The sequence below is a fragment of the Salarias fasciatus genome, chromosome 9, assembly GCF_902148845.1.
Source record: "Salarias fasciatus chromosome 9, fSalaFa1.1, whole genome shotgun sequence".
Lineage (NCBI taxonomy): Eukaryota > Metazoa > Chordata > Actinopteri > Blenniiformes > Blenniidae > Salarias > Salarias fasciatus.
The window spans coordinates 15626321-15641804 of NC_043753.1; the positions used below are offsets into that span (position 1 = coordinate 15626321).

At 42.3% G+C, this 15484-nt stretch overlaps 1 protein-coding gene across 1 annotated transcript in view; it reads right to left on the reverse strand.

Moving 5' to 3' along the window:
* Positions 1-3250: 3250 nt before the first annotated feature.
* The window catches only part of vipr1b (vasoactive intestinal peptide receptor 1b), a 32764-nt gene continuing 20530 nt past the window's right edge, over positions 3251-15484 (reverse strand). The window contains exons 6-13 of the mRNA XM_030099788.1: positions 13135-13267; positions 8552-8705; positions 8378-8438; positions 8223-8295; positions 6679-6770; positions 6010-6139; positions 5489-5530; positions 3251-3661 (exon numbers count right to left, since the gene is read on the reverse strand). Of these exons, the coding sequence (XP_029955648.1) occupies positions 3470-3661; positions 5489-5530; positions 6010-6139; positions 6679-6770; positions 8223-8295; positions 8378-8438; positions 8552-8705; positions 13135-13267 (877 nt within the window). The 3' untranslated portion in view covers positions 3251-3469. The remainder of the gene's footprint in view (positions 3662-5488; positions 5531-6009; positions 6140-6678; positions 6771-8222; positions 8296-8377; positions 8439-8551; positions 8706-13134; positions 13268-15484) is intronic.

The window sequence follows — 15484 nt, forward strand, 5'->3', positions numbered from 1 at the left end:
AGGAACTCTGAAGATAATTTCATCCATGTTCTCCTTTTGGCTTCTTCGCTGCAAGGCCACATCAGCTTTAAACATTTTTAAATAAACACGCAAACACGGATCAATCAACACACCGTACTTCAACACACTGTTAACGCCTAATAAATACGAGCGACCTTCAGCATCTAATTAATTTATCTACAACCATTATGGTTCCCATGAATACTTGATTGCATGATATAACGCGTGTCCCTTTTCACTTCCTGGCTGGAGCTAATGAGACATTCGACACGGAGAGGATCGTTTGGAAGACCAGTAACGGGAGGGAGTTTCTCTACCAAAAGTGAACTATTAAATCTGATGGAAAACATATTAACACGTCATCTAAAATAGCCTAAAATTCAACTTACCCAACGCATTCTCTGGGCCAGTCGTTCGGATAAATCTTGTGACTCAACTGAGCTCAGAGGAACTACAGCAGGAATTGTCTTGGGTTGTTTTTAATGAAAAATAATGTAGTTTTTACTCAGTGCACCAAAAATCGCTTCCGTGTAGTTTCTCATACTCTGTGTGATTTATTGATAATGAACAATTCCTCAACCATTTAGTGTATATAAGGTATAAATACATTTATTTATTTATCGACTCACTTATATTATTCTGTCGACTGGCCACATTTATTACGAATTTGCTTTCTTGCGCTCATAAACTGAGCCCAGGAAGCAGCATTATCTAAAAACTGTCAGGTTCAATTGTCTTTTCAGGGCGCTGTGACCTGTAGCCGAGCACAATGGACTGAAAGAAGTACAGTCATTTATTGGAGTAATTTCCTTTTTTTTTTTTTTTTTTGTGAGCAGCAGAAAGTGTTTTCAGGCCTCTGAGCTGTCTGCTCCAAACACAGTCTGATAAAGAGCAAAATCCATTTTTTTAATATTATATTCTTATTACGAGTTAAAAATTAAATCATGTGCTTACATATTAACAGCATGCACATTGTTTCGCTCATAAATTCAACAGAATACTTGTTCGACAAGCATGAGAGTGAGATATTTTATGAATGACAATCAAAACGCGGGCATTTTCTCACAAAGGAAACTGAGCATTTCATATTTCCAAATAATTTATTTCACAATGGAAGAGTGGTACTATCGAAGTTTCTGTGAGAAGTTTAGGGTTCCCGCCAATAAAACATCCACATAAACATTAAAATGACAACAAATGAGACAATACCATCAAACGAAAAACACCGTACACACAGAAGTGGCTTCAGAGGTTACATAAGTGTGAACTTAAGCAAATAAATACACACAGTACATTTTGTAGCTTCACAACGCTCCACTGTTACAAGCGTGGCACTGACAACAAAACCCAACAAATATATTCCAAATATACACAACGAAATATCCAGTTTCCAAATAAACAAATGTATATTACACATACTTCAGCACCAAAAGTTACTTTAAGCGCACATCAGAATGTTTGTTAATTCAGTTTCCCTCTTGAAAGTTGCCGTTCTTGAACAAGCAGGAACCGTAACCGAAACACTTTTCGACTAAATGTAGTGACTTGATCTAAAAACACCCTGGAGTCAGTTTCGTCGTCAGTATGTACAAATATATCTACATTCATCATTACGAGAGGTATGTTGGCAGTTCACTCATATACAGCAAAACTTTACAGACGAAAGAAGACGAGCACTGAACAACATGAGACACCGACTCTAAATCTGATGGCATATAGAGAAAAGGTTGCAACTAATTTAATGCCCGATCCCCTCAGCATCTCCGTCTGAGCGTGTAAGATAACCTAAGGTGAGTAAACTGTAAACAAAACACTGTTTCTACTAATGTGTTAAATATATACCCATTCAAACCCCTCTTTCAGACATCAGATTGTTTCTTCTTGCAACTTTAAGCTTAGGATTTATTACGTCCAGAACAACATCGCCATGCGTGGTTTATTTAATTAAAGGGATGCTTGATGGTAATTTGTGACTCCAGCAGCTTGTGGATCTCCTATCTTGCATGATCGTGTGGGTGTTTTTAATTTGAGTGAGCTGAAAAGTATCACAATAGCATCGCCGTGACAAGGCGAGTCATCCTCGCCACGTCGCCTTGCTTTACGGAGCTTCCACTAATCTCTGGTGGTGACCTGTCAGGTTCAAACTCGCTCACTGGAGCAGTCTGAATCTGACAGGCCAAAGGAGAATTGAAAGCATTTGGCGCTATGATGGATTAAGAATCTAAACTTCATTTAGAAACTTTGTGTTATTTTAATCTGAAGACAGGTTTAATGTCTTGTATCTATTCAACTGTTCTTGCCATGAAATACAATTTGCTGCATAAAAAAAAAAAAAAAAAAAAAAAAATCCCCTCTTAAAATGAGATTTTTATTCTCCTGGCGAGGCTTTAAATCACCAACAAGCATCAGTCAGCGACTCAATAGTGGCCCTGTGGTTCCCGCCGCAGCGCTATGACACAAAGACATCCCGATAAATCACTTCTTACTCTGTATACTTCTCTGTACAATGTCCTGGGACTTTTTTCCAAGCGAGTGTAAACATCCAAGGCCTGCACTGTGTAAAGGCATTTCCTCTTTAGAGTTCCTGTCTGGCTGCAGGTGAAGGATTACTCGCTGGACGTGTGGATCTTTCAAAACAGCGGCGCTCGGTCATCTGCTCGGACCTGCCTCGGCGCCTCTAACGACGGACAACATCAACTCAATCCGCACAGAAAGAAGAGAGAAGGCTGCGGTGATAAAAGAGAAGGCAAAGGGCAATCAGTCTCTGGTGAGAATGATAGTGCAGAGAAGGGCATTTGTGCTCCAAACCAATCATTGTGAATCGGCGTCACACTGGCCACCCGGCCTGAAGCCTCGTCTACTCCACGTTTCTGAAAATGAAGCTTCCTGCTGTTTTGACCTTTTTTTTTTTTTTTTGTGGTCACTGCTCATTGTAAAATTATAAAATAAATAAAAATTGGGGCTCTTTTAGCACCATTCTTTCTCATCTATTCATTCAAAATGAGTCTGAATGAGCTGCTGATTGGATCAGGTTGAGTTTTGCTGCAGGAAGCGGCTCATATTCCGACCCCGGCGTCCTGTGGGTGCACGTGGAGGAACATTAACCGGCCAAATGATCTGTGATGGGTTCACGTGCACGCGTACACAGAGACACCACGATGCCGTGTGATCGGTTTCTGTCCATGTGTGCTGAAGCCGTGACTGTGAAGCGATGCGTTCGTGTTTAAAACCTGTTGGGAAGGTGATTACTGTCACACGGTTCCCTTTCATCCTTCCTGCCTCTCCTCTCTTTACTCTGCCTTCCCACACACTCAAACACCCAGAGCGCACGTGATAATGAGCGAGTGAGTCTGGTTTAAGTCAAAGCTTACGTATGCTGCGTTTTTCTTTTTTCTTTTTTTTTTCATTCTTTTTTTTTTTTTTTCTCCCCCATTTCTGGCACGACCGCCTTCCGTGTAGGACTCGTGATTCAAATGCTCGACAAATCGTCGTGGCAGGAGGACGAACCCCGGCGGGTTTTCGGGCTGCAGCGCGTCAGCATGGTGATCTGAGTGCTGAAGTTGTTGCTGCTGCCAATAGACGGGTGCTGGTATTTAGTGTCTGAGCCCATGTATCGCTGCAAGTGCCACCGCCGCCACTTCCTTTTGATCTCTCCTTGGACCTGAAATCAGAAAGTTTGATTAAACGGCTTCATTTTCACTGCTGGTGCTTAAACGTGGGCGTACACGCTGAATTTATAGAAAACGGTGGATAAATTGGCGTACGTGTATTGAAGGTGTACTGTGGACACTGTTACTTTATTTCCCCGGTGAATAATTCGTTCCTCCCTGCTTTGATAGCGGTGCCTGGTTACTTCTTTGTGTCTTATTTACAGCCAGTAAACAGTTTATTGTAATCTAAATCACACAGCAAAATTGGCCCGTAAAACAGACTTATTATGGCTTCCAATCTTATCTTGACCTAGATTAGATATTAATGATTCTAAAGCTCATGTGTTCTTTAAACTTGGGGGATTTCCTGTTTGGACGTACTGCATGTAAGCGCTCTGCAGTTTCTTGTTTAATTGCGGCATCACCGCCAACAACATCGGACGATGGATGAAGGAAAGGAAAGCATTAAAACATTAGAGGAAGATTAAAAACAGACTCCAACTCCATGATCAGCTTTCATTTACAGGAAGAAAGGTGAACTGAGAATAGGTGAACTATAAATTCCTTTATCCTTCTCCAGCATTAAGCTATTGACAGCATTATTTATTTATTTGTGTATTTCCATTTTGTTGGACTCGTGTCTAAATCTTCTATGCCAAGCTTTGATTTAAAAGCCTTTGGGACCTTTCACGACCATGTGAAGTTACTGAAATATTAAGGTTTTTCAGGAATGTCTTTGTACGTTTTCCAGCTGGAATTATAAACAGAAGCTCGAAATGAGTGGAGGTTACAGAGGCTGTGGTGCAGTGGGTGCTGCTTCTCATTCCTCCCACAAATCTTTGAAGAGTATTCTAAAAAAAGTCTATAAAATACACACAACAGTGTTCACTTCATTACAAAATATTGAACCAGGTGCTTTAACAGTTGTTGTGAACTTTTTTTTTTCCATCTCTGTATGGACTCAACAACACATTGTTTTATTTTATGCAAATTAGAATTGCACAAAACAAGTTTTGGATGTTGTCCACTACAGGAGTGAAAGTGTCTCAAATAGGAAAGCACTGCAGAACGGGATTGTATGGGTACTTTCTTTTCCGTGTGTTTGTTAAGATTGAGAATCATTGTAATTGGTGGATTCTGATCAATATTTGAAATTGTTCAGGTGGAGTTGTATTTATGCCTTGTTGATCAAACCATTTTCACATCACATCATTTGTCGATATTAGATTTATTTTATTTACTTCTATGTTAACACATCTATTGTAAAAATAACGATTCTAGTCCAATTCACCATTGTTCAGAGCTCCTAATGCACCATTCTTAAGCTCAGTAATCTAACGTGATTTAAGATGTACTTTAAATAACCACACTGCGCCATCACGCCTTTCAGATTTAACAAAGGACGTCTGAAAATTGCACCATATTAAAATTCATGCGGCGTCGTGTGAAGCCTTGCCATCCAACCCATCACTGTGATTCAATCTGGCTCAGCGCTGAGAATATAACTAATCTGCCCACAGAGAGGCCGTGCAGACGACTCTGAGCAGCTCCCTGCCAAGAAGGCTGCGCTTTTTACATCCCTCCCAGGCTGCAGGCAGCGCGCACGAAATCTGGCAGGAGGAGGTCCAGAGGAGGAGACACGGCTGGAGCGACCAGCGCCGGTGACTCATCCTCCCAGCTCCTGCCGTCTTTTGGATGCACTGGCTGAACGTAAATGGTGCATCGTGGGAGCGACCAGAAGACATTTTCATCGGACACTGAGAGCTGTGGGCTCTTTCTCAAAGGAAATCCTAAGATTTACACAAATACTGTTTGCATTAATGGGATAGGGTTCCTACCTCCCCATTGAGAAAGCAGTAAAGGACTGCGACCACGAAGCCCTGCAGGGAAGGAAACAGGAGAGAAATGACAGTGAGTATTGAGGTAATACCCAATTTAATGCAACTGTCTTGTCTTTACACTTTCGACAAATATCTCACATGAAACACACTATGCAGATACAGTACATGGTATGATGGGTAGTTTATAGAGACAGGATGAGAGGGATGAGGAGAGGAATGTGGAGGAAAGGTTTCCTAGGTCTCTAAACTGTCTGTGATCAGCTGTCGGACTGCCCTCTCCATCGTTTCTGATTACGCGGTGAACAGAAATAACAGCAGTGCTTTGAACGGTAACACTAAGTCAGCCTGCAAAGAGACCGGGGACACTGCAGAGGAGTGCTAGTACCCACACTGAAAGCAAGAGCTAAAAGGTCAACGAATTACTAAAGAGGTTTAAAACCCATTCAAATACGATTTAATTTCATTTTTTTTAAAAATGGCAACATTTCAATCAATATCACTTGCTCCTGATATCATACCTGAAATGATCCCAGGATCAAGTCGAAAACTAGTCGTAGCTCAGTCTTCACCTGCTCCGGGATGAACGCGAACACGATGAAGTTGATTCCGAACAGAGGAATCAGGAGCAGCGTCGATTTCGCCAGTCTCCTAAAATGACAGAAGATAAAACAGATTCACATCTCCTCCTGCGGTGAAAGCAGCTTTCACTTCATCTCTGTATACACAAATCATGACACGGGGCTTTGGAGTACTTTTCATTTTGCATTTCAGCCCTGATGGGTAAAGATGGGGGGGGGGAAAAAGCCATTAAAAGTGTCGGAGGGAAAATAGCTCATGCATTATGGCCGCTTATGAGATGCTCTCCGACACAGGAAAATCACTTAAACACATGGAGCCACTTCATCTGGGTGTAAAGCAGCTGCCAGGGAAAGAATGCAGACTGCTGAGCATCACTTGTTAAAACACTGATTTTCTTTTCTGAAGGCCGAAAAGAACCGGTCTTACCAATATTAAAATAAAATGCAGGAAGAGTTGTGTGCTGCAACAGTTAACAGGATGTGGAAGAAAGTGAAGAGGAATTTTCTAAACCTTTTGTTCTGCGACTCAGTGCTGTTTCATCTTATAATAACGACAATATAACAAATAATGAAATTTAAAGTGAGAAAAAGACACTGGGAGATACATACGAATACTGGTTGGACTCGTTCCTTCCGATATCTGGGCAGTTGATTTTCTGGCGAAGTATCCGAATGATGCAAATGAAGAGAAAAAAGTTCATCTGTGGAGAACATTTCAAATGCGTTATTGTGTGTTTTAAATGCAAATTGGATTTATAGCTGATGGTCAACTCAGTCTTGTTCCTTCCAACAGCTTGAACAGTTCAATTTGATGAATGTGTGAAGCTGTTGAAGAAGCAGAGGCCTGATGCCGGGTTCCACCGAGCGCTGATGAGATTTTCCTGCTGCCCTGTGGGGAAATGAGCATTTCTAATATGTTAATTTGAGCTGGACCTCCGAATTGGCAGCGCATCACACGCACCGTAATGTACTCCCGGTCCAGAGGAACACAGACGGAGACGGACTGACTGAGCTGCTGATGCAGGTCCGTGTGTGAAACGACACAACGGATTCGGCTTCATTAACAACTGCTGCCAAGCACGCATCAGTCTGCACCGCTCCTGGGTTTGCATATAACATGTATTCAGGACTCAGAATGACTCAGTTTATCACGCTGGAAGTCAGAAAGATGTTTTAGCTGTAGCACAACCTCAGTATCAATGAAAACATTAAGTCATATTTGTTTACCAGAGCATCCGAACTTTACAGCAATGTTACTTCTACGTCTTTGAAAGTCTGTCAAATAGCTGTCTGACATTTAGTTTTCTTGTTTTTTTAAGAAAGGTTTTCTAATTTAAGTCGCCTGGAATTCCCTCTGGTCAGAAATCCAAATACCTCGTAACATGGTTTGGGCCATTAGAGAGAAGTCTGGGGATTAGGAGAATGCTTTTTGCCAGAAGGGTTTTTGTCTATTTATTTCTGAGAAGAAACCTGTGTCTGACTAATTAAGTGGCTAAAAAAAAAATAAAAAGGAATCATTAAGAAAGTGCAATAGAATCATCATAATTGGAGACTGAAATACTAATAGTAAATTAATTCTGTGAGTATACACACCCAGCGCCTCAGTGAAGATATGCACTTCTACTCTAACAAAAGTGCAGAAATGAAAAAAAAAAAAAAAAATGTCTCGGTTGTCCAAATAGTTGGTTCCTAATTCTCAATTCAATTAGGAAAATCGGACACCTATAAACTTAGCACTATTCCAGCAGAATATTTCCCGCTACTGTAATATCTGAAGTGAAGCTTGTTGAACTTGTCCTCACCCCCATTTTCACACCTCTCGGAAAGTGTCTTCACTCCTCACTCAGATGTGTTTTCATCTGTTTTAAGTGCCAATCCTAATTACCATCCGGTTTTCTTTAGATGAAAGCGGTTCAATACGTGAGACCGGTCACACCTGAGCTTTTCTCAGTATCTGAGGTCTGGTTTCTCCACCTCGGGACTCTACGGCATCTTTATTAGGAAATGTTTTGACCTTTCTGGTTTGGAATAGGAAAGTAAATCTGTTATTTTATACATCACTTCAGCTCCACAACACATTTCCAGAGACACTACTTGGTTTTGGAACTTAATGCTGTTGATGTGAGGAACAATAACAAAGTACTAAAACTTACCAGGATTGAAGCCAAAATGGGAGTTTTAATGATCCACCAGAAGACGTCAGTCGTCTCGATTATGTCCCAGCACCTGCAAATTAAACACAACGAATTTATAAAGAAAGCAAGTGAAAGCAAAAAGCTGTCTGTCGGCTCCTCTGTGCGCTTCTCACCCCACGTCGTCATAGTACGCCTTCGCCACGCTCCAAGCTGTGATGAAAATGGTTGGACCGCCTGGAGGCACAAAAAGAGAGATATAGAAAAGCGCAGTTATCTTTGCGGTTTTTTTTCTACTTTAACAGCCAGAGAGGCGTTTGTGAAGTCAGGGAGAGACAAAGCCTTCTTACCCCAGCCGATCAGGATGTACGCCCAGAAGTATTTCCTCTCAGAGAAGAAAGAGACGGCCAGGAGCGCGTGGAGATAAAGACCTTCAACAAGAAGCCAGAAGAAACTGGCCATTATGCAGTACTGGAAGAAGACGATCGCTGCTTTACAGCCAACCTGACAAAGACGCACAATGACGGCGAGTTACACACCAGGGCACAGAGAAGAGATTACAGTCCTATTGAATGACCAGCAGTTCAATACTGTGAAGGCAATTCAGTCAAGCATGGTGTTTTAACTGCTGTATCATATCAACAACACTCTTTAACACCTGTAAATAAATGTTTTGTATTGGAAAATAAGCATTCGAGGACTTAAACCAAAAAGCTCAAAAGTTCAGAAGTATTCAAGCACATATTTCAGGGCAAGAAGAGAGAGAGAAAAAACATGCACAGCACAATCAGGCCTCCTCTGCTTGGCTGACAGCACAAAGTTTCCATCAGGATCTGTGAATTCTTTCTAAATTCAATTTGCCCCGGCTGAATGCTGGACAGGGAGGCTGCAAATCGACTCTCGAGGCCGTGCACGAAAGGCTGATTTTCCTAATATTGAGAGTGGGCTGAACTGATGTTTTTTGCTTTCTCACAACTCTTCTTCATTTCCACAAAGCACACACGCCGCAGGAGTGAACCTGGAGCACAGAGGCTGAGTGACGCAGGAATCCTACACGGAGGATATCACTCCGATCGGAAAAATCAATCCCATGTGTCCCTTTAGAAAAGTTGCTGCGTAAAGAGTGAATCCATTGTTCCATTTAGTAAATGTACCAGATGTGACACGTGGGCTGAATCGAGTAGAGGGTGAACAGAATACGAGAACAAGATACGATGGTCAGGAATAGACTGAAGAACGTTATGAATGGAAAGTCGGTCACTGGACGCTTGAGTGAGACATAAATGAAGTTTTGTACGAACAGCTGGGATATTTTTATCTTTCAGAGCTTCAGTTCAACTGATCAGAGATCAGGGGATCAGGAGCTGAGGAGGAGCGAACCAAACCACACACTTGCTCTCATTAATCCCACATGGGATGAATCAAACAAATTAATAGGAAGTGAACATCACACTGCCAGCCAGTTCAAACTGACCTCACTGAATTCTGAATATATTGAAATGTGTTGTTTCCTTCATTCAACACTTTCTGCTGATTAGCTGTGTGGTTTCATGCTCTCTGCAGAGCTTGATGATATCAATCATCAGTGTAAGACATGCCGGAGCAGGAAAAATATCCCAAAATTGCAGCAATTTGGCTTCATTAAATACTTTTGAATATTTCCATTTAGTATTTTTACCTGCACAGTGGTGTATTGATTCGGGCTCTCGCCTCACAGTGAGAATATTCCTGACTCCATGGCGATTGAAGGCCCTTTGTTTGGAGTGTGCAGCTTCACTGGTGACTCCAAATTGCGAATCCGTGAACGTGGGTTTGAGTGGCTGTCTTGTGATGGATGGGGGGACCTTGCTTTCAGCTGAGATTGATTTAAGTGCTCTGCAAACCTTGAATTCCATGACAGTGTTGTGAGATGACAGTGCCAAACAACTACACACATAATCAGTGTGACAGCTAAATGCGGTGTTTTTCTATTAATTTCATTCTTCTGTGCTTACACGGTTTAGTTTCTCATTGGCTCTTTTACCGTTTGACAGCGGTGGAATAAGTCACAGAGCTGCATCCAATCTGCTGAGTGCTTCCTAATCTTTGAAGTGAAGAGCCCGCTGTTTAGTAAGAACCATTGCCGTCTGCAAAACGATAATGAAAAGACGCAGAAACAGAAGAGGGAAACGCTTTGTTTTGCTTGCGTAGCGAAGCGTTGTCACAGTAAAACTCTGCTTAATGAAACTACCAAGCTCCTTTGCTTGAGGTGTGTGAGCTTTCAGGTAGAAGCTGAAAACAAAACTTCAGGAATGTAGATTGTCAATTAAGCTTAGTTTTATTTAATATCTATGTACCCAGATTTTTTTTTTTTTTTTTTAAATATTGTTTTTTTTAATTGAAAATCACCTCTGAGGTCTAAAAATTGGAAAGGCTCGTTACTGAAACTGCTGACAGGGATTTGGTGTCTGGCAAAAACTGACGCCCACTTGACCTGAGGAGGAGAAGGAAATGGATCCGTTGGGGGGGGCTGACGGAACCTCTCAGCTGGTTTAATGTACGCAAATCAGCACAAAATGGTTTGATGGAGCTCAGTTTCCAAAAAAAAAAAAATCCTGCCACCAGTGGCATGTGGGTGAATGATGGGATTGTGTTTTTACGACTGGAAAAACTGAGAGGACAGTGTTCAATACACTCACACACACACACACACACACACACACACACACACACACACACACACACACACACACACACACACACACACACACACACACACACACACCTCATACTTACACTTGTTTAATGCTTTGCTGTTGCAGTTACGCCATGCATTAATCTAATGGATAAGTACGGCAAACACCCAACGGCTGTGGGAGGTAACGAACCAAGCATGGAGAATACCCCCAACACACACACACACACACACCCCAGACACACACACACACCCCAGACACACACACACACACACACACACACACCACGCACAAGAACAGAGGAGTAAGTGAGCCAACTGTTATAATGGAGGTAAAGCCAGGGTCACGGTGAGTGTCGTAGCACCAAATCTGACTCCATAATGTCTTTTTCAGTCGACCCCTGACAGCAGCTGGCTCCTGTCAGCCCAGTAGTTCCATTAACACACTGGAGCAGGACACGGCGCTCACTAATAAATACATTCCTCTTCAGCTCGTCTCGTCGCCTGGCCACACAGCGTAACATAAACCTGGTGTTTGCGGCCTCAGGGCCCTGCGCTCTGTGAAATAGTGTAATTTGGTGGAGATCGCGGTGGCGCAGGAAACCAACGGACAGCAATCACCATCAAATATCTCACACTCGTGTCATATCAAATAAATCATAACTTCTTCACATACTATTACATGTTTTGTGATTTGTGTAGGAAGAAAATTACATTAAATAAGAACCTTTTATGATGCTGATCAGACAAAATATACACTCTAATTAACGTGTATATCAGGATTTCTGAGTCGTCCTTGGACACCACATTTACTAAGAAACTATTTATTCTATATTTATCCTTCATGAAATGGAGTTTAGACAATACGACAAATGGATAACAGTTATGCTGAACAACTGACCTTTTAATCTTCTATTCGGTTTGTTGTTTTTACAAAAAAAGAAACTTTTAAAGTTTAAAGAGTTTACATAAAGTTTAAAGAGTCTATGTGCCCCTTAAACAGAGGCATAGCTTGCCATTAGGCAAAGCAGGCAATTGTTTGGGGTCCCCTAGTCAGGAGGGGCCCCAAGTGGGCCAACAACCCAAACAATCGACAGAACACCAGGGCGGCGGAACAGGTGACGGCAGCATCCGTCCCCGCTCCTACAGTTCGTGCGGACATCGCGCGCACAAAAACCCACGTGCAGTTTAAAGGTCTGAAGTAAACATCACATGTTTGATAAACAGAATCAGTCTGGGCCTGAATGTAAAGAGTGCTGGTTTGACTAAGAGCTTCCAGGTGGAGCTGAAGGGCTTTCAGTTCCAGTAGGAGTCCAGATGTTATTTTCTCTTCAAGAGGACGGTAAAGGGTTAATCTACTGTCACACTAACAGGACATATAACAGGAAGGTAGAACCTTTTCTTTCATGTCCTGGTTGACTTGTAGTCGCTGACTGTGTGTAATCTCTCTGTTTTGCTTTCTCAGAATGAAATGATCCATAATTATGTCACTTTGTCCCAGAATTCTTTAGCAGTTTTTCCTCGATTATTTTATCCACCATCTGTTTCTGTCAGTCTGCCTGTCAGACAATTCTTCAGACTGGATAAACCATCCCTCCAGCGTTCTGCAGCAGCGGGGCGTCCTGTGAAAGCTTCACAACAGACAATGATTTTTAACTAAACTGCTTTCATGCACCAATAAGCCATTAAATTATAAGCACTTGTCGAATATTGCTCTTGACTCCTCGTGTACAACAAAACTGATGCACTTAAGTAAATTGTATTCCAGCAACTTTTGGTCAAAACCAATATGAACTCCTGCAGCAGTCTGAGCTGCTGTCTCAGACCACACGATGGACCTTCACACCCTGCGAGCATCAATGAGCCGTGTCAGTCCACGACCCCGCCGCCGCCGCCGCTGCCGCCTTGGACTAGTTTCGACAGATGCTGATCACCGCAGACCAGACAGACTCTGCATGAGCAGCAGTTATGGAGATGCTTTCACATTTTGGCCATTGCCCATCTCCTGGGGCATATCCCACAGACTAACAACTGTCACATCAGAAAAATAATCACTGTTTCTGCTGAAGAATGTATAGAAACAGTGTAATAACAGCAGCAAAAATGTGCAGTGCACAGTCTGTTTCAAGGAGAGAACCTTCATGTGACGGCGGCCTCATTGAATTCGACCTCTTGACCGGTGAAGGACGCCGAAGCAGCCACTGAGGTGGAAACACACCACGTCGGGCGGCAGCGTCTCGCATTCACGCCCAGACTCACCGAGCCAGGAGAGCAGTTGTCCACTTCGCCGACCTCGTACAGAACCACGTCTTTGATGAACACGGCGATGGCCTTCAGGATGAAAGACACAAACAGATGCATATGGATGTAGTTCCTCGTGCAGTGGAGCTTCCTGGGAGAGAGAGAGAGAGAGAGAGAGAGAGAGAGAGAGAGAGAGACATACAATAATATAAACACAAAGAGACAAGATGCATGAACATTTTGATAAAGAGGGCCTTCATGCTGATTATCCAATGTCCTTGGAGTTAATAGCCAGCAATCATAGGATGATTTAAGCCATAATTAAGTCTCTTGGTTCCTTTTGTCAGTGTGTGGGTCAATCTGCTGAATGCTCGTATAGTCTTTCACATGCCTCAACAGTACAATCTACAAGGGTGGAACTCCAAATGGAGAGTCAGAAACAATTTGTGGTCCCTAGCATTGGACGCTTCTTCTTGTCAGGATAGGTTTATCATGCTTAATTTTTTTTTTTTAAACTCAAGGAAAGAGGTGGATAGATGCTTGGTGACTCCCCATAGCTTCTTTTATTTTTCCTTGCCAGGGATGCAGATTCCCACTGCGAGGAAATCATCAGCTGTGACACGGCACATGCACAAGTTACTGTCCCCCCGGGGGAAACATTAAGGTTTCATTGAACCTTATCTCGCTCCCAGGAGAGCTTGTTCACACTCTGTCACCGCTGTTTGTTATGACTATTGTTACTCACTGCAAATGGGAACCTATTAAACTTGCTTGCTATTAAAATGCTTGTTTGTTTGTTTGTTTTAGTAGCTCTGGCATTGTGGTACTCGGCCAGTTTCACACATTAGCAGCTTCTTTTACGCACGAGTAAAACTGTTCTAACTGCATGTGTAATGGATTTGGTCAAACATACAATAAGAGAGCAAAATATTACATCTTGAATGAAAGAAATTGTTGAAACGCTGCCGTCAGTCGGGCTATTTGTATCTGGGGGCCAAACACTGCAAGGGTTCAAAAATATTTGTTTCGAAAGACAGTAATTTTCTTCACGTCAGAGTGTAATTCCTCCTGAAGGATGAGCACTGCGCTGTACAGAAAAGAAAAATATTCCAAGATCGCACTGCTGAAAGCAAAGTGAATGAATGACCGGTTTTATTTTTGCAGCAGTACTGCAGACACAAAGCAAAGGGTCGGATCTGTATTCCCAATGGCCAGTATTGCAGAAATAATTAAAGTGGACAGACTTCATCACAGCACTGTGAACACACATTGTGCATGCATGCAGTCTGATTCCAGCATCACTAAACATGGTGCACTGACGTTTATTTGTATTTTTAATGAAAAACAGCTGCTTATTAGAAAAACAAGCAAATGATAAAACCTGCTGTTGACTCCTGCTTGAATGTCTGCTGCATGGTGGGCGTTTGCAACTTTCAGCTTCGATGGATTTGCCGTGCTTGTGAGACGTACTGCTTGATAAATGGTCACCGAAGTACCACATTTTCTGGTACTTCATGGTGAAATTGGCAATTCAGAGGTCTTCTGCTAGTATTTCACACCGAGTTTGACATTTCCATATTGACAACATCCATACAGTATTAAGATCTGGCAGAATATGAAGGTATTTGAAGTGATGGTGAACGCATACAGTCTGCCAGAAAAAAAAAAAAACTAGATTGAAATTTGTGTTTGTCTGAATTAACTGAGCAAAATATAAAGAAAAAAATTAAATTAATTACAAGGATTTCAGAAAATGATAATTTGACGTCTCACTAAAGTTTCCTGCAAACAGGCTTAGGGTTACAGAACACTTAAAAGATGTCCAGCTGGTATTTCTGAACGTTTTCCTGGATTCCTGCAGTCTGTTGTCATCTTTGAGGAACAGGTGTGACGCTCCCCGTCCCGCCTCCTCCCGCTGATCCCCCCCTCACCACGCCCTCCCACTGCCCTGCCGCCAGTCTCCGTCTGGTTGTTTGGATTTCACACCCAGGCGTGTTTAATTTATCCTCCTGACCTGTGGCTTTGGATGCCCGACCGTCAACGAAGCTCTCAGGTGTGCGTGTGCGCGCTTCCTCGCTTTCGGAGTCTGAAACAAACCTCCTATCAGTAACTAACTCAGCGCCGCAGGAACAGCCTGAACGAGACGCCTGAAAAATATGAATTAAAAAAAAAAAAAAAAAAAGCAATTTCCTGCAATGTAAGAAAAATGTGAGTTGTTGCTTTGTCACTGAAGCCCTGAAAGGAATTAGTTGGAATGTGGAGCTTTTGTATAGGAGAAAGAAAATATTCATTTATCTTATTTTTTGAAAGTAATTAATGGGTGACGAGAGAGAAGGTGAGGGATTTTTATACCTGCAGCTTTTCTGCA